General features: G+C 40.0%; 2 protein-coding genes across 5 annotated transcripts in view; both read right to left on the bottom strand.

Annotated features, from left to right (window-relative positions):
• Positions 1-1,385: 1,385 nt before the first annotated feature.
• LOC149925010 (uncharacterized) lies at positions 1,386-4,452 on the bottom strand. Its single transcript, XM_090161687.1, has 5 exons — positions 4,264-4,452; positions 3,778-3,901; positions 3,194-3,348; positions 2,599-2,893; positions 1,386-1,912 (listed from the first exon to the last, which is right to left on the bottom strand). The coding sequence occupies exons 1-5, from the start codon at positions 4,450-4,452 to the stop codon at positions 1,386-1,388; spliced, it is 1,290 nt and encodes a 429-aa protein (XP_090017813.1).
• A 9,388-nt stretch (positions 4,453-13,840) lies between these two features.
• Positions 13,841-27,820, bottom strand: part of LOC149925009 (zinc finger protein castor homolog 1-like) — a 184,019-nt gene continuing 170,039 nt past the window's right edge. For 3 of the 4 annotated variants that reach the window (XM_090161350.1, XM_090161349.1, XM_090161351.1), the window contains 12 exons: positions 26,892-26,976; positions 26,560-26,824; positions 26,276-26,492; positions 25,425-25,562; positions 23,242-23,402; positions 19,341-19,696; positions 19,136-19,264; positions 18,948-19,065; positions 18,689-18,877; positions 18,322-18,621; positions 17,214-18,254; positions 13,841-16,998 (listed from right to left, as the gene is read on the bottom strand). In XM_090161350.1, the coding sequence (XP_090017476.1) occupies positions 15,787-16,998; positions 17,214-18,254; positions 18,322-18,621; positions 18,689-18,877; positions 18,948-19,065; positions 19,136-19,264; positions 19,341-19,696; positions 23,242-23,402; positions 25,425-25,562; positions 26,276-26,492; positions 26,560-26,824; positions 26,892-26,976 (4,211 nt within the window). In that variant the 3' untranslated portion in view covers positions 13,841-15,786. The remainder of the gene's footprint in view (positions 16,999-17,213; positions 18,255-18,321; positions 18,622-18,688; positions 18,878-18,947; positions 19,066-19,135; positions 19,265-19,340; positions 19,697-23,241; positions 23,403-25,424; positions 25,563-26,275; positions 26,493-26,559; positions 26,825-26,891; positions 26,977-27,820) is intronic. The other variant, XM_090161352.1, reaches the window with a different exon arrangement.

Below are 27,820 nucleotides of genomic sequence, written 5' to 3'. Positions count from 1 at the left end.
GTTTTTGTATTTTTTTAATAATAACAGGGTTCATCTTATCAATTCCTAGAGCGTTAGAATTATTTAATGATCTAATACAATTGTTTATGTCATTTGTATTGACTGGGTTAATAAAAAAGGAATTACCTCTATCTCGATTGTAGTTTAAATTAGGGTAAAATTTTTTTAGTTAAATCTCTCGAGTTCGTAATCCTATTGGCTAAATTTGGCCCACACCAGAGAAGTATTTATTAAAAGAGTTGGCAATTTCTCGTGGGTGTTCTTCAACATTGTAAATATTACCTTCAACATTAATATTTTTTAATTTACTTTTTTCTTTAGAATTAGGTTAAATAACCTCGTTTATAACAGACCAAAGTTTGCCGTTATCATTATTGGCATTTTCCAATACAGGTTTCCCTGTTTAATACGCATCTGGTGGGCTTGTTTATTAGCGGAACATATTTTTTGAATTTAAGATGTTGATATATTCCGTTATCAAAAAAACTTCGCCTGCTTTTATTATGTCTATATTTATATCCCCGACAATTACCACATTCGGAAAGTTTTTGTAAGGTTCTACTTCATTTTCAAAGGCGATCAAAAATTTTGCGAGATCAGAGTTTGGTGACCTATATATAGCTAGTAGACGGAAAGGTCGGTGTTCTATCTGAAAGTCGACCTTTAGACAATTTGAATCATGGATGGTACATTCCCAAAGGTGGGCATTTCATGAACTTTTGATGTTCATTCACTCACTAGTTGGAGCAATACCACCTTAAGTCGGCAGCTAACGAAATTAAATAAGAAAAAACTTTTATCATCCTCCAAAATCTTTGTATGAGTACATAGTCCAAGTCGTAATACCTATTTAAGTAAGAACGATCGCGCTCTTTTGGTAGGAATGGAAAAAGAACAGTTCGTTTCGGGATCTTAAACCAAATTCCCGGCGTGAACGGTCACGTGATACCTTTATCACTTCAAACCTTAGGCGATGTGGGTTCATTTTAGTATTTTAGACCAAATATCTCAAATATGTTAATATTTATGCGAAATATGTCAAATGGAAAAACTGTTAGCCAATATTATAAGTTGATACAGGAGATAACACTAGGAAGAATTTTTCTGGTCAAAAGATTTATCCTTTTTTTCGTTAACAGTGATATTTCGTAGCTTGAACAAATATCGTTTTTTAAGTCCCAATCGATATTTGTGAGATCATTTTTCTGGTCACTAATTTTTTTCAAAGCGTGAAATATATTGCGACTAAATTCAGAGTAAAAATGTTCAAAATTTAGGTTTGCAAGACGACCCATTTTCAACCAAACAATTTCCAGTTGTAACTTTATTTTTGTGAGCAATATTACAATTATTGTATTACATCTATTAATAACAATAAATAATTTTTATGCCTCATTTTCGGTTTTGTTGTCTTTCGTTTGCGCTAAGAATTTTTCCAAATGTGGTTTTCGATATTCCTGATATAACAAACAATCTTCTACGATCTCAATAGAAAGCCTAGCGCGTCTTGGTCGTTTAAGCGATCCTCCTACAGAAAACATTCTTTCGCAAGCAGCCGACGTTGCGGGGGCGGACAAATGTCTTTTCGCGAGTGCAGCGATAGCTGGGTATTTATGTTGGTTCTCTCGCCAATACATTAATGGACATGAGAAATCGGGACTTGCTGGTGTATCATTTAAGTAGGAATTAATCATGTCTTTAAGGGAGCCTGGCTCCAACCTTTGCCGCTTTTTGTGCATTAACGCGAAATGACTTGAGGTTGGTTTATTGTTGCAAGCCGTTTCATGGCTACTAGGGACAGCTGGCACGAAAAACTCTGAGGCGTAGTTCGTAAGCATTTCTATGGCGTCGTTTTCCGATGGAGTCTTGAATTGCGGATACATTTGCGCCCATGGTGGTTCGCTAAAGTCACCTGAAAATGCATCAGAAGTTTCAAATATATTTCTTAGGTCGAAGGATCCAAATGTTATTTGCTAGTAGTATAATTTTGGCCACAGCAAATTTTCTATGGTAGAAGCTCTTTCACTGTACAACGAAATGGTCGCCTGGAGAACTGCCTCAAAGTATTGGAAATTATTCCGCTAGCCTACTTCTTCGTAATCACGTTATTATTGGATATATAAAAAACGTTTTAGACCCGTGGCCATAAATTAATTATTTTCTACTCCTTTATAAGTGTTCTTTACGATGGCAAGGTCCCCAGGTCCCCAGTAGCACAGGCCTTACGTGTCAACGTCGCCCCAACGGTTGGCAAACTCGCATCAAATGTCCGGGTAGCGCGACGTGGCGACAATTTCTGCTGACTTCATAACCGCTAAACAACCAACGGTATTACGACGTCGTTTTGACGTTGGTTGCTTAGCGGTTTTGCAGTCGGCAGCAACTGGTGCCACGTCGCACCACCCGGACATTTGATGCAAGTTTGCCAACCGTTGGGGCGACGTTGACCCGTAAGGCCTGTGTACTGGCGGTTTTACAACCTTGCCTTCAAGAATTGAAAGAACTGTAAAGTGTACTTCGACGATAATTACCTTTAAAAATAAATAATTTTTGCCTTGGGTAGTATGTAAAATGGATCGGAGAGGTGACCACTAAAACGAGATTCCATATCTTTTAGGATGTTGTTTCGAAGCGCTGGAAATTTCGTAGTGCTGTTGTTATATATTGCGTCGAAAGCATCCAATAACTTCATCACCACGACTGCGATCTGCGGGCCATCTCCTTGAAGACAGTCTGTGGCGTCTTTCAGTGGTAGTAGCAAAGTATATAAATCTTTTATTTTGGTAAACTTGCTAGGAGAAGGTGCTTCGGTTATTCCATGAGTCGTCAAAGAAGGTACTTTATCATTTAATGCTTGCATGACAATTCTCGTCACTGCAGTCCTCATTACAGGCTTAAAGATAAAGAAACCCAATATATAAAATATACACTCGAAATATAAGTAAAAAAAACGTTTGGCCCTTGGTGTTTTAGTATGGTTTCACCAATACAGCTGATAGGGGAGAACGGTACCAGGGCGAGTTACTTATTTGACCAGACACGTCACGAAGGCGCACGACATTAATCTGTAATGTTCAAATTAAAAAACAAAACAAACCTATCAAGTAGATGACAATATTTTAATTTAAAACGGGAAGCTCTCTAACACCCCGCCCCTGGGTCTTAGCAGTTGATCGCCAAAAAACATAATCACCCCGTTGACATAATCGCACACCGGCTTTGACGTGGTGTCACCTTGAAGATTATTGACCACAACGAGTTGTAAGGTATGTGCAATACAGCCTAATCGAGTCCATTTGGCTTTTTGAATAGTGTTTTCGACCAGAATCCAACTAGTATCGCTCCAGGCTAAAAACACATTTAATTAGTTAAAAATGAAATTGGACTACCTTTAAAATTTCACAATGGTCATTGCGCGAAAAGGTCATTGAAAAGAACTCCGGTCTATTTCCTCTAGTTTTCGACTTGGAACCACTCTTATTACTAATATTACCATAGGTAACATAATACTCGTAACTATGCCACTCTCCCTTTGCTCCATACAAAATTCTTAAATGAAGGTCTGTTTCACCTGGGACTTGTTAAAACGCGGACTGTAAACCTTTTCCGCTGCATTATTAGTTCTAGTGATCCATTTTTGACGCGCCTCATTGGCTAGCGACAGGGATTTCCGTTTCCTGATGACGTCATAAATACGCAATCTTTTTAAAACAGACCTTCATTACACGATTGTACCCAGTGGCATACTTATGAGTGTTATGTTACTTATGATATTACCATCGTCTAACTCATCAGCGTTGTCATCATCGGAATCGTCAACATCAAAGGGTTCCGCATACATTTCTTGTAGATTAAAAGCTTTAATCATGTTACTGGCGTTGTCGGCGCAAACTGTAACAACCTATTTTTTGAGGGACAATTAAAGGTCTTTCCACAGCCAATTAGACGGATTCAAGTTTGGATTTAGGGCCTGATTAGGAAAGATTGTTAAAGGGCACACCAACAAAATTTACCACCACTTTCGGACAGCGCTTCTTTTTAGCCCTACAACCGACGTTGCTTATTTGAACTCAGAACTGACCACAGCGCGTACCGTGAACATTCACTAGGGCTAGTGAAATAAGCTGTCATGAGGCCTCATGGCCCGTTGATTATAAAATGGGGCCTCACCTTGCCCGATTCTTAATCTGCGGTGCCTCAAATAATTCTCAAATCTTTTGGTCTAAGCAAGCCTTAATCCAAACCTCACTAAGACTTAATTACCTGCGTTGACGTGACGCCAAGATTACTAAGAATTTGTTCCAGTTTGGCAAGTATGTTTTCGCCAGTGTGTTTTGAATCGAAATGCGTAAAAGCCAAAGTGCGATGTTCCAGTTGGAATGTTTCATTGATGTACTGCCCAATGACCTCCAAGACTCCTTCCCTCGAGCTTGAAGACCAGATGTCCAGCATAAATCTCTCCTGAGCGTCCGACGACTTTGCAGGTTAATTTGGGGTAAAAACATGTTTATGAACGCTTTGAAGGCCTTCCCTTCAACGAAGCTTAGTGGGAGTCCGTCAACCGCCACCAAGTCAATCAAGCATTGCTTAAAGCATAATTGCTGCTGGGACGTCAGTGGAGTCTTAACCACAGCACTTTTCAGGGGTAAAGCGTGCGACTGCAAAACGGCTAAGTTATTTTCCGATAGGGCGGTATTTTCAGCGACTGCGACGTCTTTGTGTTTTCTCTGTAATTATAAATATATCAATGGCGAGCAGATCGAGGTTCGACAATTGTGGTAATACTATAGCGTAAATAGTAAAAGGTCCGTTCCAGAAACGTTCCTAGTCGAGCAGAAAGTTCTATAACTATGGCAATTCGCGTTGTGATATGGCGCGCGCAACATATAAGTAACGCTGGCAAAAAGCAAACAAGGTGGTCTGAATGCCATAGTTCTACTACGTTCTGCAAGACTCGAAGCGTTTCTGGGACGGGTCTTTAGTCAACACACCTGTAAGTGACGTTCAAAATTTGCTGCTCCTTCACCTTTTTTCGTTTCGTGACAAATTTTACAGGTCATTACCTTATTTGGACCCGGTATGTTAGAGCCAACTTGAGAGACTGATCCATTATAATCGAAATATTTATTAATGTTGTTTTTACCAAATTTCCCGGCGGTAAATTTGGAAAGAAAGTTTGGATAAATAATCAAATTTTCCGTTTGCGATTGCAAACCCGACGCGCTAGCGATTACGTTATTCATTTCTCACGCGTATCACTGCCTAATGCGGTACTAAAATGTATCCCACACTCAAATGATATTTTAAATCTTGCAGCCGTGACGTGTCTATAATATTTTTAGAAGACGATAACAAACGCAGTTAGAAGTGAAAAATATCTAACAAGTCGTTAAAAAAACTGGTCCAATATTCGCTCTCAAAATCAAAACGTAAGTTGTGATTAGATTTATGAATTATTTAATTAAAAAATAACCTATATATATTATCAACCAAATATGTACGAGCTAAAATATTAGGTTTTCGGATATCAATGTTATTAATAGGCTTAAAATGTATTTGACATGTTCACGCCGTGAATGACCTTCACTAGTGGCCGTAATATTTTATCGCAGTTGTAAATTTTAAACCTGATCGTCGACAATTTGCTCTTTCTCAATTGACATTTAAAAAATCATTTAACATTCATTCTTATCTCGATTTTTGACTAACAACCTCTAAACGTTTTTTTTCTCTAAAAATAACGTTAATTCGATACAGTATGGATCGCGGTTTCGGAAGAACAAAAAAATATGAACCCTCGTTTATTGATATTTCCTGTTCAGATACTGGTTTTTCCACGTGAGTGAGCAAAAAGTGCCCACCTTTGTACATTCCTCATATTTACATTGAAGGTAGCGATTAATTAATATCACTACACCGTCATTTTGGTTGTTAAACACGGAAGTACTAAGTACTTGGTATCCAGTTAGAGCTACAAGTGAGATATCAAAGTTCTTAAGCCAGCATTCAGAGATAATTATAATATCAAATTCAGTTTTTAGGTCATTTAATAAAATAATAAATTCATCGACGTTTTTTCTTATACTACAGATGTTTAAATGTATTAGTCTAAAAAACATGTTGTTTTTAGGTTTGTTAGCATATTCTTCAATTGTAATATTAGTAGAATCATTTTTTAGATTTGAGTTCATTAGTAGTAGAATTGATTAACCAACAGTGAAATAAATATAAAAGAGAAAAAAAGGTAGAAAAATTAAACATCTAGTCCCTCAAGATAGGCAAGCGATTTAATTCTGATAGCCTTATCTCCTTCTTGTTTACGCAAATAGACTTTGAGGTTTTTATTAGGACTTTCTTTAATTCCAACAATTTCGATAAATGAAATGTAATCATTAACATGTGGAGTGACTCAACTATAGCGCTTCATTGGATCAAAGATAGCCCCAAAACCTGGCTTCCTTTCGTCTCAAACAGAGTCGAAATCTCACGCATATCGGATCCGCAAAATTGGTCACATTGCCCCGGTAGTCAAAAACCGAGCGGCTGATCACTCCGCGTAATCGGTGTACAGAGCCGTACCTTTGACTACTAATGCGATTACGCGTAATCTTTGAAGTACCTGCCTTTGACAGTGCTAATCTAAGCGTAATCCGGTGTACAGACTTTCTAAGAATGGTTAGCCCCTCGGTCAAAACCCAGCTGATCTCCTGTCAATTAAGAGGAATCGAAGTCAAGAAATTGATCGAAGGAGACGCCTGGTTCTCTGGTCCGACGTGGCTGGTAATGGGTCAAGAGAATTGGCCAAAAAATCCGGTGGAAAAAATTCCGCAAGAAGTCTTGGAACTGGAGAAACGCGAAACAATCGTATTGGCTATCCAAGTAGGAGAAACTTTAGACCTTCAAAGTTTAATCGACTTAAAAATTTAGTACCTGAAGAAAACGGCCGCGAATTTCTGCAATGTTGTTACGAGTCGTTAACAAATGGAAGAAGAAAGAAAAATTACGCGGTCCTTTAACCGCAAAGGAACTAGACAACGCCGAAAAATTATGGTTAAAATCTGTTAAGCTCAAGGAGTATCCGGCTGAAAGTCGAGCTCTAAAAAATAACGATAAAATTCCTTCAAATTGAAAAATTCTATCGCTGACACCAACGTTAGGACCTGATGGGTTAATTCGCGTAGGCGGTAGGTTGGAACAGTCCGAACTGAGCTACGAGGAGAAGCATCCCACAATTCTCAACAAGGACCAAAGATTATCTTATAGCCGAAGAATGCCACAAATGGGTCATTCACGGAGGTGTTCAAGAATGCCACAAACTGGTCATTCACGGAGGTGTTCAAGAATGCCACAATAGGGTCATTCACGGAGGTGTTCAAGAATGCCATAAACGGGTCATTCACGGAGGTGTTCAAGAATGCCACAAAAGGGTCATTCACGGAGGTGTTCAAGAATGCCACAGACGGGTCATTCACGGAGGTGTTCAAGAATGCCATAAACGGGTCATTCACGGAGGTGTTCAAGAATGCCATAAACGGTACGTCATTCACGGAGGTGTTCAAGAATGCCACAAAAGGGTCATTCACGGAGGTGTTCAAGCTACATTCACGCAATTACGTACGAGGTACTGGATTCCCGCCGGTAAGCAACTGGTAAAAAAGGTTGTAAACGATTGTACAACATGTAAAAAATTTCAGTCAAAAGCAGGCGAAATGCCATTCGCTCCTCTTCCACCGGGCCGAAGCAGTATCTCGGAAGCTTTTACTGTCGTAGGAATTGATTTTTGTGGGCCATTGTTCATAAAGGGCAGAAATAATGACAAGGACTTGGAAAAGTCAAACGTTTGTCTTTTTACGTGTGCCGCTTTCAGAGCGGTACATTTAGAACTGCTCCAAACTGAATCAACCAGAGATTTTTTACTGGCCTTTCGTCGATTCGTGGCCAAGAGAGGACTTCCAAGTTTAGTAATCTCGAACAATGCTAAGAGTTTCGTAAAAGCGGATTCTGAACTTCAAATTATCTTTAAAAACATAGACAGACCGGAGGTAGAAAATTATTTCGCTAACCACGGAATCACCTGGAGATTCAACGCGGAAAGAGCCCCTTTCCTCCAAAAAGGACTAGGCAAAACCACATTAGACTATCCTGAAATGCAAACAGTATTAGCGGAAGTAGAAGCTGTTATTAATTCAAGACCTTTGACCAATACATCTTCAGATGCGGGGGAACCAGAACCTTTAACCCCAGCTCATCTACTGATAGGGAAACGATTGACCCCTCACTTCACCTATACATAGTTAAAGTGCCAAAGCCATTAAGAAAAGGCTCCTAGTGGGGAACGATGGGCACACTGCGACCCAGCGTAACTCGGCATAGGTAGCACCGGAGATCCCGATGGGCTCCAAAAGCCGGGAAACATGGTCACAGCGCCTCATATGGAGACTTGCCGTCCCACACCCAAAAGACGTGAATCTCGGATCAAATAGATCTTCGAGTAATAAACTACATAAATACTAAATCAAACTATTTGATCCGAGATTCGCGTCTTTTGGTTTGCTCGAAGACCTATTTGTACGAGTTACTAGTAAGTTTTTTAATTTCTTCAAATTTGTTTAGTATTAAGCTATATTATCCCTTTTAATTATGGACTAATCTACTTTTTCGCTTATTTTATCATCCTTCGCACAGTCCATAGGTGGTTTCTTCTAACTTAACTTATCGTATATACTATTATCCACCACACTCCCCCCTTTTTGGCTTTCCGTTGCTATACAACGCGTTTTGAAATTTTTAATGTTTAGGCTTAGTTTCTCTTTTAGATAGAACAATCGCCAGCCAGATTTCCCGCACGGTACTGATGAGTTCCAAATAGAACGAAACCGGTCTACCGTTGGAATTTCTGGCTATTTTATTTAGTATTTATGTAGTTTATTACTCGAAGATCTATTTGATCCTAGATTCGCGTCTTTTGGTTTGCTCGAAGACCTATTGGTACGAGTTATTAGTAAGTTTTTTAATTTCTTCAAATTTGTTTAGGATTAAGCTATATATTATCCCTTTTAATTATGGAATAATCTACTTTTTCGCGTATTTTATCATGGAGGCAATTGGTTGGTCTAACGAAAACTATATGGTGGCCCTGATGATTATCACGGAAACGGGCATAGATTAAAACGGAGATTTTCGCTCGCCATCAGCGAATGTAGACTCGGCTCCTAGTTGACATTAAGCCTTGTCTCGAATAAAAGTCCACTAACCTTCCACACTCTTTATTTTAAAACATCAAAATACATGATTATATGGGGAACTTGACCAGTTTCGTGAAGAACGTAAAAAATTCTGGAGTATCGGACTTTTGTTAAATTAATTTTCTAGTAGGTGTATTTTACGAGCGGGTGTCCTTTATTTTCTTTCCGCAGCGCGGTTGGTCGGTTTCTTAGCTACGGCACCCATCCAATGATTGAAGGAGATTATCTGATTTATCGCGTGGAGTTCGGTATCGAAAAGTTGATTCGAGTCTGTGTCTGGGACCCCTTTCATATCCTGCTAACTTCCGCAAATTTCAACGTGGAATTTCTACGTGCTGGAAGGGAGTCGAGAATATATCTTCAAGCGGACAATCGTGACTCTATACCAGGCATCGATGTTGCGATTGAGGTCACTGGGAAGTTCCATTTAAGAGTGTGATGTAAAGTGCTCTCTTCTTTGTCTGTGGAATGGTAGTGTAGAAAAGATTGACAATGAAATCAAGCTCGGTTCACAAAGTCGTTTGAAATGTTGAAGGCGGGGGAGAAGGCATTCCGCCATCTTTTTTTTTAGAGTCAAACGATATGGTGTCGGCTAGAGCCTTAGACACCAACACAACAAATAAACGTCACAGACAATAGCGGCACCAACGTTAGAAGCGCTGAAGGGATCGCAAAAATCCCGACAGCAGGCGGAAGTATGCCGGGCGGGAGCTACCTGCATTCCGCCATCTGCGCTGACCTTCGACATGAGCTTTTCACTTTCACTTTCTGTTAAAAAATTGTCTTTCACAAGATAGAGTTCAACGACGAAGCTCTGGGAGATTTCCTTGTTTACCAATAAAAATGGACGCTGCCTTTGACAATAAAAAAAGAGCAAACGCCTTTGGGATATCAGATGACCGGCATGACGTCAGTACCGTTTCGCTATACAGGGTGTCCACTAAAAAACGATCCAGGGCGAATATCTCAGAAACCGTTTTCTCTAGGAATTTGAAATTTTTATGTTACGTAGCTCGTGCAGGGGGCCAAAGAAGAATGATAACCTCGATGACCTTGAACCATGTCTTCAAGGTCATCCAAAAACTATCTCGAGAACCGTAAGTGTTAGAAAGTTGGTTTCAATTAGAAAAGTGTTCCCCGTCACGTTTTATGCCTACATAGCGTGAACATGATCGGATTCGACCAATAGTAAGTCGAGAAACATTTTACCAAAATCACAAATGTCGTAAAAGGGAAAATTGCAAGACAGCGCTAATAACTCCAAAACAAGTCGTGCTACATTATCGAAATTTGCTAGACAATCGCATCATGGTAGGATATTTTAATATTTGGAAAATTGTATGACCTTGAACCATTGTCTTCAAGGTCATACTAAAATTGACCTTGAAGACATGGATTTTCCGCCTTAAGTCGAAATATCAATATTCCCCTCATATTTAGGAATTATATGCTGTACATTGCGGAGTTAGGATAACCAAGAATGTATTTATTTGTACCATAAGGGTCTAATCAGAACTGAAATCGGTGCAATCACAAAGTTACGCATTTGTCGGCGTTACTTGGAAATTACAGAAGAATCTTGCTTGATTTCTATGAGCGAACCATAGAAAAAGAAGGTCAAAGAAGGCGTTTATCTAGTGCTGATCAGGTTATTCAGCTCATAATTTCTTTCATACTCAACAGACAATGTAATCCATTTTCAAATTGTATCTGATTCATTATCCCAAAAAACCAATCCGAACTATGATATAATTCATCTACCCCAATTCAGTTAACTGGAATGTTATCTTAGAATGTATACATTGCATAATCTGGTCAAAAGCTAATAAAAATAAACAGTAATAAAAATTTTAACTTTACTATAAAACCGGTAACTGAAATCTGAACAAAAACTACCTGTCGTTACAGTTGGTATACAATGAATTCAGATTAATTTCGGGTTTAAACTATCTGTTTTGCATTTTGACCGGTATTAACTTTTCTGATAATATCAGAATACAAACGCAGAGAATCTGATTAACTGTAATAATTTCATCGGATAAGATGACGCAACTTACGCAATGAGTTGGAAGCGCAAATTTATCAGATACAATCTGAATATAAAATTTTGACAACTCCAACTAATTGGAACCCAAAGCTCAACGGATAGCAAATGTTGTTTCTCTTTTCGGTGTAACTGTCGCGAGCCAGATTTACCGCACCGTACTGACGAGTCCTAAATAGGACTAAACCGGTCTACCGTTGGAAATTCTGGCTATTATATTTACCTTTATCTAGTTTTATACTTGAAGATCTATTTGGTCCGAGTTTCGCGTCTTGATGTTTGCTCGAAGACCTATTGGTACGAGCTATTTGTAAGTTTTTAAATTTCTTCAAATTGGCTTAAGGTTTAGCTTTTTTATCCCTTTTCATAATGGACTAATCTACTTATTCGCTAATGGTTATATTACGCAATTAAACTGAAAATAGTCAAAACTGAATGATAAAATAGTCACGGCTATTGAATTTCCAAAATATATCAATATTATCAATTATTTTTGGTCAATCAAAACGATACGTCACACCGACTTCTCAAGTCAATGACTCCGATCAACAACCGAAGAATAATATGACGGCAAAACCAGAAACGCGAAATGGCGATTACTAATCGATGTCATCGATGAGCTACTACGTAACTTCGGTAGCGGGGTAGAGGATTACACTCCGGTAAACTCCCTACACTAAAAAGTAAAGAATTGATCCTTACCTGATATGAGTTATTCGAACTGAAACTGGTCAGTGTTCTCATTCAGCTTCATTAGAACGTCTACAACCATGACCATCCTTGACGAACTGTACCTTGGTGCTAAATAAGCGAGTTTCATTACTATCTGACAAAAAGATGGTCATAAAGTCAGTTCAGGCTTCCCTTTGTTGTGATAAGTACCAAACTCATAGTTAGTTTTAAAGTCGATAGATGGTGGTGAGCTTATTGCTTTCCCATTTTTTTCACCTCCAAATTTGATGTACAATAGCTCTTTCTATAAAATAATATATACGCATACATGTATCAAAAGTGTTATTTTTTGGAGCGCGCGCTTCCTAACATTTCCGTGTAGAGGGTCTCGTGCGTTTTCGCGCGAGCTCAACAAAAACAAAAATATGCGCGCGCTCTCTAACAATGGCTGCGTTCAACAACTATCAACGGAGAAAAACCGTTGAGTTATCGTTGAGTTCTTTTAATCAACGCTACGTCACGAAAATCTAAAAGTTGTTGATTTATAGTTCGCTGACTTAACGAACAAAATATCATCCGCTACCCCTCCTTTAACTTAGATGAATGACGTCACGACACCGATGAGCAACGGAAAAACCATCTCGCTCAGCCGATGTTTCCGCTGAGTCTCCGATGATCAACGTGACGTCAAAACCGGAAGTCAAAAAACCCGTTCAGCAAAAAAACCGCTGACCGTTGAGCTCAGCGCTGAGCTTTTTTAGAGTTGTTGAACGCAGCCTTTAACTGCACGATGAATCTAACGTAATCACGTGACCTCTCGTATTTTATACAAAGAGCTATTGCTTCATTCTATGTTTATCGAATTTATATTTAATTTTACTATAATGGAAACTTAACCTAAATATTTCGTAAACTAATTAATATTTTGAATTAACCCAGCCAAAAGTTAAAATACCTTACAGGGTATTTTACAATTTAAAGGATATAATAGGATAATAGCGCGCAAACGTTTTGAAGATTAATGAAAAATTCACGCGTGGGCTCGCGCTGTTCAAAACAGTTTTCGAAACACGTGAATTTTTCATTCATCTTCAAAACTTTACGTTGCGCGCTACTCGCAGCGAGATATTATTTTGGGCGCGTGCAGAGAGCCATGGATTCAACTATTTATTTACGTTACTTATTTTATTAAAACTAGCGTTAAAATTAGGGGTCATCCATACATCAAGTGTTTCGTAACTTCTAAACGGCGGACCAAATCGAAAAAATGTCGTAGAACATTTTAGTCTTAAAATAATCTGTAGAAACCGTAGGTCTTCGCTCATACCACCCTTTTTTTTCAGCACAAAACTCTTTAATTATTCCTAAACTTAAGGAATTCCAGAACCACTGAGAATACTCTGCCGTGCAAAGCACAAAAGCATTATTTTATACGTTAAAGAGAAATGACTTGTTGCAAAACGCATTATTTTAGGTTTTTGCATTTTTTTTTCAAACCAAAAACGCATTCATGTGTTTATTTTCTTTAAAAGTCAAATCAAGACGCATTTTTTTTCGCGTTTTAAGACATAAATAGTCCAACAAATACGTGGTAAAAAGCATTTTTTTAATGATATTTCTGAAATATCGTCTGGCCTGTAAATTGTTTAGTACCAGAATATAATTTTAGTTGAAAAATCCAAGTCTACTATATAAACTTGGAAGAAGTAAGTTGGGTATCTTAAGGCAAAGAAAGTTTGAATTTCGCGTTTTTTTTCCATATTTTGGTTTTGGTCGTTAATGCTTTTGTGCTTTGCACGGCAGTACTACTCAATGGGTTAAATGATCCCGGATTTTATCATTGATGCTTTTTGGAAGGGTAAAATAAAGACATAAGTAATTCACTGGGTATTTAATTTTTATTTTCGATATCGGTTTTGGTACCTACAAATAAGACAATTTCTGCCTTCAAAAGTATAACGCTAAAAAAATTCACAAATGACAACGAACGAGACACAAAACTTGGACACAGATCACAGGAATGCTATATTTGAACCCTTAGGGTAAAAAACTAGGCACTTCGTACCTTTGTACTATGGACCCTATGACGAAATTAGTTTACGCGCTAATTTAAATATTATTCACTTTTTTTTAATTTAAATGAGTCTTATTCCATTCCTTATTTCTTTTTCGCAAAATCTGACCGCAATTTTTGGGTCGTTTAAACCGAAAATAAAGATTTTTTTGAAACACAGTGTCGTACCACGCATAATTAAAATGTATTTCAGTAGTACGAAGGGGAGGGGGAATACGAAATGAACGAATGACTTGGGTTATAGATTTTCTTTTAAGATCGAACGAAAGAAATTGATTTTGTGACTAACTATATTATCTATAATAACGAGACTTTTCAATTATGTATAATTTAAGCTTTCGATTGAATCATATCAATTATGTTGCATATATATACGTATGACATATATACATTTGTGTTTATATAACTCGCAATTTTTAATTCGAATCATTCGTTAGATTTTTTCTGGTTTTCGGTATAAGGCACGCGAATAAATTATCAAATTTCTTAAAATTCTAAAACTTTTTCTGAAATTGTGGAAAGGTTTATTTTTCGTAATGTATAGAGTGCCACCAGTTCCATCTGCTTTGTAAGTCACCGGTTGATCTGACTTCTACGTAACCATTTCCATTTCACGTCATCAGCTGATCTGCCTTCTACGTTTCCGGCTTAATTTCCCTTCTACGTCACAAGCTGGTTTGACTTCTACGTTTCCGGTTCCATTTCCTTCTACGTCACCAGCTGATCTGCCTTCTACGTCACCCGTGATAGTTCTTGACAAGAAAACAGTAAGAAAGCACTGCTTATTCTACTGGTGACGTCTCTGCTTTTCGACAAACTGGTGACACTCTAACGTAGTAAATATCAACCGAAACAGGACTGCCAGTTCCGTCCTCGATAAATTACCGTAATTAATTCAGTTAAAGCGCCTTAATTTAAAGAACAGCAATATATAAATAAAACCATTTTTTTTTAAATAAAAGCTAATTCGTAGACACCTAAAAGTAATCCAAGAAATTCTACTAATAACTAAGAACAGGCAGTCAAATTTTCGTCGACACTAAAATAGGGCCAATGTATCTAATAAGACGTAACTTTGAACGTTTATAATAAAATACGATGAACTTAATTTCGCGTAAATTAAGGATTGATATGATATTTTTTGTCAATTAAATAATGTACAATATTTTCGTATTTTCCAACGAAAACAATCGTAGAAAGCAAAAAGAATACAATAGACAAATATATTTTCTGTTACTTCGTTTTTTTTCTCTATAACAATTTTAAGTGCTCAAAGCACGCTTTGCGCAATATCGTAGATTTGGGGTGATTGGAAACGAGGGAGTAATTAGAGTTCACGTTAAACATGACTACCTTTCGTATACACTCTTTCAAATTACGCTATATATACCCTAAGACCTACATTCACGGCCTTGAATTTCGAAATATTCTTGGAAAAAACAAACACGGGATGGTTCTTTAAAATAAAAATAATTACTACTTCACTGGGGTCCAATGGATCATCGAAGCGACCCGAAATTCTCATAAATTAAAAATAAAAGCTTGCAATTTTAACATTTCTCAAAAATAAAACTTTCATTGCAAAAGTTTTGGAAACATCGTTAACGACATTATAGCGGAAACCGGGATATACAATGATAATAATAATAATAATAATAATAATAGTAGTAATAATAATAATAATAATAACATTATATTAGAGAAAAGAACTAGAGGTTTAATTCGGGTCTTCGTACCCTTCAATTGAAGACTCAGTCCATGTGTCTGTACTTGTGGGAGGACATTTGAGACAGTCCCAGCACGGCGTACTGGCATTTCAAACAATGATAATGAGTCTGCCTTTGGTTATGGTTACAGTTTTCCACGTTGCAGTTCTGCGAAGGAGTGTATTTCTCGAAACCGGCCGCGTTGATGCTGTCCATTTTGGCGTGCTGTCGCCGGTGCGCCACCACTTTGTTGGTGTCGGTGCAGACGAACTCGCACTTCAAGCAGTGGAAATGCGAAGCCTTATTGGCCAAAGCGCCGACGCTGTTGGCGTACGCGCAGTCTCCGCGTCCGCAGTTGACGTTGGCGCGGAACTGCTGGAAGTCCCCGCCCATCAGGGTGTCCAGACGCTCGTGACGCGCCGTGTGTTGCACGAAACGAGTCTTGTCGCAGAAGCTGTACCCGCAGTCCTTGCGCATGCAGTGGAAATGGGTTTGGTGTTCCCGGTATCCGCAATGCACGTAATTGCAGTCTTCGTTGAACCGATATCGCGTGTAGCCTGTCGGCACGGGTTCGTCTTTGAGGACGCGCATGTTGGGGATTTTCAACCTCTTGGCGGCTTCCATATCGGACAGGGAGGCCCCGCGATAGGTGGCGTCGGGCGCGTATTCCAGAGGGGAGCCGAACAAGCCACCTTCGTCCGCGGAGGTCGAAACGCCAGCGCCCACGCTCTTGTTGCAAGAGTTCAAGGGACTGGTGGGGAACTGCATACTGTTCAGGGGCAAGGGCTGGCACTGGGACACTAAGGGCATCCAGGGGATGGCCGATTGCCCGCTGTTGACGGCGGCCGCCATGGCCAGCATGTTGGCCCGCTGCTGTTCGCTCGTCGACTGGGAGCCGAAGTCTCCGAAGAAGAGATTGTTCAGAGGTCGGGCGTTGGACAACGACTGATTAAGGTCGAGTTGATGGTCGTAGCCACCTCGCGGGACGTTTTCGTCGTCGTACATCCTGTTGGCGTTCGACACCTTGTCGGCCTCCGCGTCGTCCACCTCGGTCTTGGGGCGCTCCTCTCGACGGGGACCATCGGCCTCATCCTCCGTGTCCGTGTCCCTCGGCTCCTCCTTGACGATGGCCGATCGGGGCGATGACTGACCAGAATGATTAGGACTGCCGAAGACCGACGCGTAAATGGCCACTGGACTGAGGGCGTCCGAGTGCCTGACGACGTGCGGTTTCAAGCGATCAAAGCTAGAGAAAGCCTGAAATTATTTCAACTTGTTTAGGCGAAGCCGCTGAGAAATAGGCCACACGTCCACTCGACTAAGAAGATATCTCTCGCTAATTATAGTTAAGAAAGCTCTCTCCAAAATTGGTCGATAAAAGAAATGAAAAGACGGATTGAGAAATGATGAGAAGGAATGAGAAGCAATGGTGCAAATTGGATAGTAGTAATAATAAGGGAAAAGGTCATTACCTGGTTACAAATATTGCAGTGAAAGTGCTCCTTTTTCTTGAGTTTGCAGAAAGGGCGGCCGCAACTTTGGACAGGTCCGTACTGAACGTGTTTCTCGCTATCGTGACAAACGTTCTTGGAAGGTTCCGCGCCATTAGCGTTCCCGGACTGAAGTAACCGCGACAAGGGCATTTGTTCATTGTCCGAGGTAGACGACGACGGACTGACGGCCGCCGACGAAGAATTGCGAGCCAGCTCCTTGTCCCGGCCACGATCCGCGTCTTCTTCGCAGCTTCCGGTCAGCGAATCGCGTCCGCCGTCTTGTTGAGGTTGCGACTGACGCTGGTGATGATGTGGGTGGTGATGAGAATGGTGCTGGTGATACGGATAAGGCGGATTGTTTCGAGGATGGTCCTGGTGCGAAGCTTGGCTGTTATTCCGCTCGTGCGAGTCGTGGGGAAGAGTTCCGCCTTCTTTCTGCTGGTGAGAGTTGTTCTGTTTCGCGGGCGGCGACGACCCGAACGCCGAAAGAGGGTAAAAGGTTCCGGCCGCTTTGACGACGGTCGTCTTGGAGGCAATGTCGCAAGCGGAAGCGGAAGAGCCGGCGGTGGCCGGGTTTAGCGGCGGGCTCGCGGGTCGTTCATCCTCGCTGGTCGACGGCCTCGATTTCTTCTTGCAAGGGCCGGAGGACGTCGAGGGCGAGGCGGCGCCGCTGACCAACGAGGCGGCCGCGTCTCGGTGCTTTTGTTCGTGCATGGACATGGTGGAATAACGAACGAACGAATAGTTGCAGTTCTGGCGAGTGCAATGGAAATGTCGGTTTACTTTGTTGCTATGACAGCCGGGAAGGCGGCAATCGACGCTGCGGTCGAAAAAGACGAAACCCTCCATGATGTCGATGTTGTCGTGAAAGTCCTTCGAGTGCAGCAACAGGATGTCGCTGCGATCCGTCACGTAAAAACATCGCGGTTGCGTACAGTGAAAATGGTGTTGACCCGCGAAAACGCAAACCGGATCCGGACACGGCATCTTCTCCGGGAAGACGTAGAAGCCCTCTTGAACCTACGCAAGAAGCCGTTTAATTAACAAATACGCCCTAAGATTTGACTAATACGATAGAGAAACCGACCTCGGGTTTGACCGCAAATTGACTGTTCATCACGAGGGAAGCGGCGGCTTCGGGGGTCAGTCCGTCGGGCATCTCCATACCGGACAGCATCGGACCGAACAAGCTCATGGAGGGGTTGAAGTGCCCCCCCATGAAGGCTCCTTTGGGGAAAAGCAGCGAATTGACGGGCGGCATACCCTGAGGGCCGAACGAGAAATAACCGGGAGGGAGGCTCCCCTGCGGACTCATGTTCGGCTTTGGCAACTTGAAATTGGAGTATATGGCCGGTGGGAGCTGAGACGGCGCTGTCGATATCGGAAACTATACGGGACAGTGGCAAAGAATAAATAAATCAAGATAATCCCTGGCTTTATTTATATCAACGTACGTCTAGGACCCTGTTCTTGGGCGGTCTTCCGCGCTTGCGTTTGAAAATGCCATCCATAGGAATGAAGGGCAGTTGGCAATGAGACGGCTCTCGAGATCCGGACACTTTCTGAGAATACTCGTGAACTTTGTAATGGTCGAGGCGACGGAACGGCTTGTCCATACTGCTGATGGTTTCTCGACATCCATCCTGGAACCAGACAAATTGTCGTTAACATTCACGCAACTAACCGAATGGCTAGTGAGGCGATGGTACTTACCCAAGCGCAATGGAAATGTTTCTCCCGATAGAGACAAATACCGACGCATTTGTTGTCTTTGGATGGGTCGGAAGTGGTGTAGAAGGCCTCTGTGATCTGCTCTTGCTGTTCGTGGTTTCTAAAAGCGACACCCGAATGAATACGCTACTCGTTTCAAAATTACGCAAAAAATTATATGTCCCACGTACTTGGCATGTTCTTGGACACCGGCTAGGTCTTTGGCCCTGAAAACCAGGTCGCAGTTATCGGTGACGCAATGGTAATGCTCTTTATACTGATACTCGCAAGTGGCTTTGCACATTTCCGTAGATTCGAACCTTTAGGAGAAACCCCCGATATAGTAAGTCACCGCTTCGCCGAGATATGGCGCCACCATCTCTAATTCGAACTTACTTGGTGAGATATCGTTTCCAGTGCTCGGCGACGGAATATTTGGATTCGTCCGGCGTGTGGGATGGTTTCATCGAAGAGTAGTCTTCGACTTGACCGATGACTCCGGCCAATGAACCCAGGTTAAAGGGCATGTTTGACTTGACTCCGGCCAACATGTCCGAAAACCTGCCAAAGTTCAAAGGGCCGGACGAAGAAGGTCCGGATGAATTGGTCACCGCTTCCATGGGCAAAATGGGCTTCCCAGTTGACCCGTCCACCACGGCGAATGTCTCTTCCTTGTCGGCGAATTGAGCGCTGCTTAAGCTCAAACCATGGCTACTCGCGCTCGGAGACGAGTTTGAATCTCCGCCCATACCCTGAAAGAAAATGATATTATTACCATTTTGAATGACACAACATAAAAAGTTTTGTTAATAGCCACTAGAGTTCCCCTTTACGTAGCCAAATCGGATTTAACTCATAGATATATAAAAGTATTATTTAGTATAGATCCACAATTCTACGAGGAACTGATACGGAAGTGAAAGCTCGCAGACAATGCGTATTTTCTGGATGCGCTACGTTATAGCGCCATCTTTCCACCAAAAGCCAAAAAAATGACACGTGACTTCAACTCTATGTTACTCTAGGGTTATCAACATTATTAGGCCTAATCTACCGCGTTCTTTTTTCCAAATACTAATTTTTAACATCGATATATATGGCACTATCACGTAGCGCATCCACAAAATATTTTCCAAATACTAATTTTGGTCACCGATAGATGGCACTATTACGTAGCGCATCCAGAAAATATTTTCCAAATACTAATTTTGGTCATCGATAGATGGCACTATTACGTAGCGCATCCACAAAATATTTTCCAAATACTAATTTTGGTCATCGATAGATGGCACTATTACGTAGCGCATCCAGAAAATATTTTCCAAATACTAATTTTGAACACCGATAGATGGCGCTATTACGTAGCGCATCCAGAAAATATGAGTCTTCTGCTAGCTGACTCTGTCGTGTTCTTCCCTCGGGCCCGTGTGCAGCGTAGGGTATCTAGGCTATTTCATATATCTATGGTTTCACCAGACAAAATATTTTCGTTTGGATGGTTACCAAATCAGACTGATTACATAAAGAAGCCAAATACTATCCTTACTCGAGCCAAATCAAGTCAACTAGGTCTGACATAACTTAAGACGCGTTTATCCCTCAAGGCTACCTTTCATTTTTCAAAGAGTGCGAGCGTCGAAGGAAAAAAATATCCGTTAGGCCTAACACTTATTTTTTTGCGTCGCGTTTTTGAACATTTGAAAACCTGCGCTTATATCTGGCACCGCTTGAAGCCGAAGAGGCAAGGACCACATAAAATATAGTTCGCACGTACAGTCTTACTGTATTAAAACTTCACAGGGTTTAATTGAAGCGTATATTGCAACTTAGAGCAACAAACACAGCACCCACACAAGGCGTTTGTTGCTCCTAGATTGCAATTACGAAATCAACTTTTCCGATAAAAGACACGCGTATAGCGTATTCAACGAAGCCCAAATCAAAACGGTTGTACGTAAATCAAAACGTTTGTACGTAAATCAAAAACAGTCCAAAAGACGTCACCGAAATAATTTTATCTTAAAGTTTGTCAAGAATCATTACGACCCTGTCTTTAAAATTCAGCAATTATTTAAAAACGAAAGTCTTTAGAAAAACTCTTATCGGCCGCGCGATTTCTGAAACAAAGAGGGTGCTGGCAAATTACGCGTTAAATTAAAAGGAGGAGATTTTTCTTTCTTCATCGACCCCGCGACGACCTTCGACCTTATTAGTGGGGGGAGGGGGTTCTTCTCCAAAATAATTATCAAAGAAAATATGACCGCGAGACGATAGCAAATTTGCGATCCCCAAAACTGGCGCGGTAATGATGATCAGAATGGACGGGCGCATCCCCTTTTCGTTCCCTGATAAGGTAACTCGGCGAAGATCGCCCCCAAGCGACGAAACTTGTCAAATAATCCAAAAAGGACCATTAATTATCCATTCTTCGAATACACTCTCATTTATCAATTAATTACCCTAGAAGATCACCTTTCTATTTGGAAGGGTCACCCTTAACTTAGCAAAAGACCGGACCTAGCCCGTGCCCACCGATAAAAATTAACAAAAGCAGAGCAAATAAAGGGGAAGGAGTAATTACCGTTCGAAATAACGTAGATCATTTTTATATCGCCGAACCTTCCCAAATCACCGAAGCACTATAGTAGCCCAAACCCTGTCAAGCCGGAGATGACAAGAAATATTTTTAAGGGATGAACAAAAAAATTAGCCCAAAATCCGCCACTAGATGGAGCATATACCAGAATACCCTCGTCCCCGAATTCCGGACACGCTTAATTGGTTTTCTGTCCAATTAAAAGCAACTCCCTCCCCCCTCGCTGTTCTGGCTGGAGCCGTCCGTTGGACTAACAAGGCCAATTAATTACGGCAATACTCGCCGGTGGTAAAACTACTCTTATGAAAAAGGGAACTTGATTTAATTAAGTTATTTCAGGAAAAATTCCCAAAAAAAAAAGAAATTGGCGCTTTTGTGATAACAGAAACATTCTTAGATTGATAAACTGTTTGTTGAAGCTGCGCTGATCAATTTTATCACAATTGTTTCAAGACTAATTTACCAAAGGCTTCGTGTTTAGTAAAATATAGCGTCATCTGTCTTAATACTTGTCAAATAAATGTACGTGAAAATAGCAGATGATATTCGGATTTAAATGTACATGGATAATTTCGAACGAGCAGGTAAAACGTTTTGGGTCTGAAATGCAGATAGCATAGCTAAAAAATTTAAATATCTTATGGGGATAATAGGAATAAATTTGTCAATTTATAGGATAATACAGGACACAAAATTTTATATTATATATGATAATATTTTCCTAACATAATTGTTTTAAATATACGATTTAAAAAAAACGAATAAAACAATATAAATTAAACCAAAAGATAATGCAAAAGAGTAATTAATTTGAAAATGGTATTGATATATATGGCTGACGTGGTAGGGTAAAATATGCCTGAAGGGTTTCCACTATTACATTTTACATGAAAATGTTTAAAAATATTAATAGATTTTGCGCGAACGTTAACAAGAAATTGTGATATATTTATTTGAAGACCTTGAGAGTCGCGTGTGTATAAGAAAGTTCAAGGATACGGCCGCAACGCCCCCTTGCGACGTAAATCGCCTCCGTTTCATAAGATTTATAGGGATTTCCAAACATAAGGAGCAATTTCTCATTAAATTAATAGCTATTCGGTACAGACCTAACAAGCTAACAAAACACTTCTTTTACGCGAGTCTAGAAATTTTAATTCAGCCGATTGATATAATTTTGCGCTGTCGGGTCGGGTTCCCAAATTCTTTAATGCCACAAGTAATTTAAAAGTATGACACTATACGATATGTTAGAGAGTCAATGCCTGGTTACTCGTAATGCATTAGATACAAGCGTGAACGTAATTAGCTAACAAAGAACGTACGAGTCTACCATCCACGTCCACTCCACTCCACTCCACTCCACTCCACTCTCAAACAACCGTAAAAATATTTAATAAAATCAGAATTTATATATCATTATGTTATATATATTGTTAAGAAGGAAGAGTTTAAACAAGTCCCTGACAGATGGCGTTACTGCTTCAGTTTATATAATGATTATCAATCTGACTTAAGTAGTTCATTTTTGATTCTGTAAGCGGATCGACTCGAACGTTCTTAGCAGTTTAAATAGGTTCTTGATATAAACAAAAAAGGCGTTTGAATTACAAATTAAAAAATTACTCTATATTAATAATTTTAAAGTTACGCGTAACATTATCGCAAAGAAATATGAAATTTACGGTTATTTATAATTACCTGTTCTGGAAAGAAATTGTTGATGCTACCAGTTTCGGCCAAAGTTTTGATCATACTCTGAGCCAATTTGAATTTCCGGTACGCCATTTCGTTGTCCCTTCTCTCGTGTTTCCGTTTGTGAGAGTACAACTGACCACTCGAATGCAGGACGTAAGAACAACCTGGAAAAGTCCAAAACAAACAAACGTCAAATACCTAAAATAGACGAGTTGGCCAAGGGCATAAGCCGTTTCTCGTAACCGTGAGACGAGTGACCAATGAAGTGAAAATCGTTACAACAAAGGAGAGACAAATACCGCGAAAATTTCACCATCGAGCGCTCGCGCGTCCGGCCGTTCATTTTTCTTTAGACGCGTTTTTGGTAACGGAGCGGAAAAAAGGGGAAACCAAATCCATTTTTCATCGCAGAGAAAAAAGATGAGAGAGAAACGACCACACATTCGAGCGATAAAAATTCGCCTTATAGCAAAATAAAATGCCAAAGATATTGCGTAATTTATTTTTAAGAAATATATATTTAACAAAATATCGCGACCCGTTCCCACTACAAACACCTTCTTGGGGAGACGTGTAGAGGAAATTTTAAGCTGATCATAGACGTAGCTTTATTGTGTACAAATTATACACGCGTTTTCAAAGGGGTCGATTAATCTGTCACCTTTCTACGTATTACAACACAGCCAAATAATTTAAAGACATAAAAAGGACTTCGCTAGATGACTTGGGGTCTAAGGTGGTGCCTAGCTGATTATTATTATTAACACTTAGAACTCTGCAATGTAGAAGCAAAAGTTGGAAAATATTTTACGGTGTTACTTAAAAGTCCTTTACGTAAGGACATTTTAGACATTTGAAGGAAATATAACCTTAAGTATTTTTAACACCTTCAGTTCCAATAGTTGCCGCTGCCTCCTATGCCTTCTGACAATTTTGGGCGCTGCTTAGTGGTTAGTCGCGGAGGTAATCATAATCAGCTAGGCTAATACCGAAAGCACCACCCACGTCATCGAGCGACCTTTAATGCCTTTAAGTAGGTGGTCGGCTTACAATGCGTAGGAAGGTGTTAGCGAGGAAATGGGAAACTGAAGAGTTCGTACGAAAACCCCGCAGAAAGAGTTGCTTCGAGTTTTCAGCCAGTGCCACAAGCTGGGATCGAACCCGGCTCCTCTGGCTGCGAGGCGAAAGTGCTAACCACTCCGCCGGCCCACTTATATTCTGTTATATTATATATATTTCGGAATATTTGTGATAGTTGAATTGTTAACCAAAATCGGAAATGACGTCACCTTCGCTTGTTTGATTAGCACGGCTTAATTACCGAAAATCATTAAACGTCTAACTTTGAAGTAATTAAGTAAAGGATTACTGTCTTCTAAGTGGTAAAAATCACGAATCAGTGTGAACGTTGACCGAGGTTAACAAGTCCGTTCATATCGAGTACTAGAAAAAGAACGATACAAAGTTTGAAGGAATAGCCGAAAAAAATCGGAACAATTACAGTTAGGGGAGAAGGTTTCATAAAATGTCTGACAAGTGGAGGTAATTTATTTGGCTGCTAGGAATTTCTAACTTGATGGATTATCGTGTGGCGATCTTATTCTCTTCTCTATTCGGATATACATTTTTGGCCATTTTTCTGCTATAGCTCATTATTGTTTGGCCTTTCAAAACGAAATAAAAAAGCATTTTGCTAAGAAGGCGAGAGTATAAATACTTTTTTTTTCCTATATCTTTCTTTTTAGCAATTTCTCGAAAACTATTTTTTATTACATCAAACCAGAATCGCGATCGCACAAAAGAATTTCTTCAATCTTTTCTCTATGGCTATCTGTCAAGATTATATATATTTTATTTTTTAATGGAAGACTCGCCATTTTTTTTGTTAGTTTTATTATTTGAAATCCAGTTTTTTTTGTATGGTTCAAATCTTGAACTGGCGTTTCGTCTTCCCCCTATTTTAGCGACCCCTAGCGTGTCATACTCGAAGGATTAGTTCCAAATTAATAGCCTAGCCCGGTGTTCAACGGTTTTTTCTATTTTTTAAATTAACGAAATTAGTTTTACATTTTTTTAATAGTTATTTATTTATCGCGTTATGGAAAAAAAAGTTGATTGAGTGGGTATAAAGAATAATGAACGTTTGAATATTACATAGTTATACAAATATTGAAATCATCACTTACCGGCTCTGATGCAGTGAATGTGATTGCAAACTCGAGAAAATCGGCAGTTTTCGAAGGTACAACATTCGTGTTTCATGAATTTCTTGAAACCATCCTTGTTCAGCTGTTCGTCTTTGATGTGATACGTTTTGTGTTTTTCTGTCGATGATAAAAATCATATTTTATAAATGGGTTCTTAGAAAGGACGATTCCGAAAGTTAGTGGAAGAAAATTGTCTTCCCCCTATTTTGTGAAACCTCACTTCCCCTACGTCATAACAATTAAAGAACGACGACGTAGCAGACGACGTTATAATAATGATAAAATGTAGTATCGAGTAATTACTCGCCTAAATTTATTAAGTTAAAAGGAACCACCTATGGACTGCATTGCAAAGGATGATAAAATTAGCGTTGGAATTTCTGGCTATTTTATTTAATTTAGTTTATCACTCGAAGATCTATTTGGTACGAGCTATTTGTAAGTTTTTACATTTCTTCAAATTTGTTATGGACTATTCTCCTTATTCGCTAATTTTATCATCCTTTTTAAATTTATTAAGTCTTCTGAAGCACTAAATCACTAACTTAAGTTGATTGTTAATTTTTTTAGACTAACTACGCTTAAGAAATATTGCTGATTAGGATTACGCGTTCACGATAAGAATTGTTTTGTAACTATCAGTGCATATGAAATGAAAATAAAACATTGTATGAAAAGGAATTAATTATGACGTGGAGGAATTAATTATGACGTAGAGGAATTACGTCTTTATAAAATATGGGTAACGTAATTTGTATCTACTAATTTATGAAAAATGTCTGTATTTTGAGTTCAATGAAAAAAGCGACCCAAATCGTTGGTCATCTTACCCATGTCAGCTTTATTCTTGAACGTGAAGCTACAAGGTGCCCTTCTGCAATGAAAATGAGTCGTCCTCTGACCATGAAACGGACACGTCGGAGTTGCGCAATTTTCGGTGGCCCTAAATCTCTGGAAACCTTCCTGAATGATAGCCGAGTCCTTCCGGTGGTAATTGGCGTGCATTTGGACGTCAGACGTACTGATGTACACCTTATCGCACGTTTCCTGTAACGAGTACCGGGACATTAGTCCTCGAAACTCTAGTGGATGACCAACGCCTCGATCCGCTTACTTTGAGACAATGGTAGTGGGTCTGTTTCCGGTTGTGCGAGCAGTTCGGGAACTTCTCCGAGCAGTCGTCCATGGGACTGTACCGCAGGAATCCGTGTTGCAGCGACTCGTCTCGCTTCTTGTGCCACTTGAAATGGCGGATCATCTCCTCCTTCTTGACGAACACCCGGGTTTGACAGTCGACGCAATGGAAATGCTCGCGGTAGTTGAGGTCGCGACAGTAAGCGCTGCCGCATTCGTGGGAGCTGCCGAATCGAATGTAAAACCTACGCGACAGAGTACGTTTCAACGTCAAATTTCTCAACAAAGACCAGCAACAACGGCATGACGTACCTTTTGACGTATCGACTGTAGTCCAGTAAAGGAGCTTTCTGTCCATCAGCTCGTGTCGTCGAGGACGGCGACTTTCCAGTAATGGCTGTACAGAAAGACAAAAGGGAGATTTTATTTTAATAGTTCCTGAGAATTGGCTTCTAAGTTAGTTGTATGTTACACGAGAACGATAAAATTTAAAAGGGTTTTTAACAGCAGGGTTTAAAATATTGTATTTTGTGTTGAAATAAGGAAGACGTAGTATTAACGGTAAAAAAAACATTTTAAACCATACAGGTTTGCCACAGTTTTTTCACAATGACATTCCCTGATCATCTCCGGAGATTTTCCCCGAATTATTTTGTGCCAAGATTTTGTATTTTTTAACCTATATTTTAGAAAAAGTTTCCTATTTGCAACCGAAATTAAATTCCCTGACATTTCCCTGATTTTTGACTAATTTATAAAATTACCTGACTTTTCCCCGGATTTTTATACCCATACTCAAATTCCCTGACTTTTCCAGGTACTGTGGCAACACTGACCATATTTAAAGGGCAGTAGAAATGTTTGAACTTTTAGGGTGGAGCTACGTAATCACGTGTTTTGGGAAGCAGGAAAGGGAAGAGCTAACCGAAAATCCGTCCGAATTATTTAAACGATTATGTGTATCTTTAAAAGCGTATCTGACAGAACCATTCGCAACGGTAGATCTGAAGTAAACGAATTTCCATATATGGAAACCGATGTGGCAGTGGCGTCGCTAGGCTGTTTTAGGAGGCGCTTGAGCCACCTGTAATATTTCAGAAGCGCCACCTAAAACAGGGCGTACCGAGGATTCGAGGTATGCGCCAACTCCTTCTTAATTTAGGCGAAATCTTGGAATTTGTCTTGAAAAGAGTTAATTGGTCCAAAAAAGGTTCATCGAAAACTAAACTTTAGGGGTGATA

The sequence above is a fragment of the Leiobunum rupestre genome, chromosome 10, assembly GCF_980474605.1.
Source record: "Leiobunum rupestre chromosome 10, qqLeiRupe1.1.hap1, whole genome shotgun sequence".
NCBI classification, from domain to species: Eukaryota; Metazoa; Arthropoda; class Arachnida; order Opiliones; family Sclerosomatidae; genus Leiobunum; species Leiobunum rupestre.
Note: the sequence above shows the minus strand (reverse complement) of the source record. Positions and strands in the feature narration are given on the sequence as shown.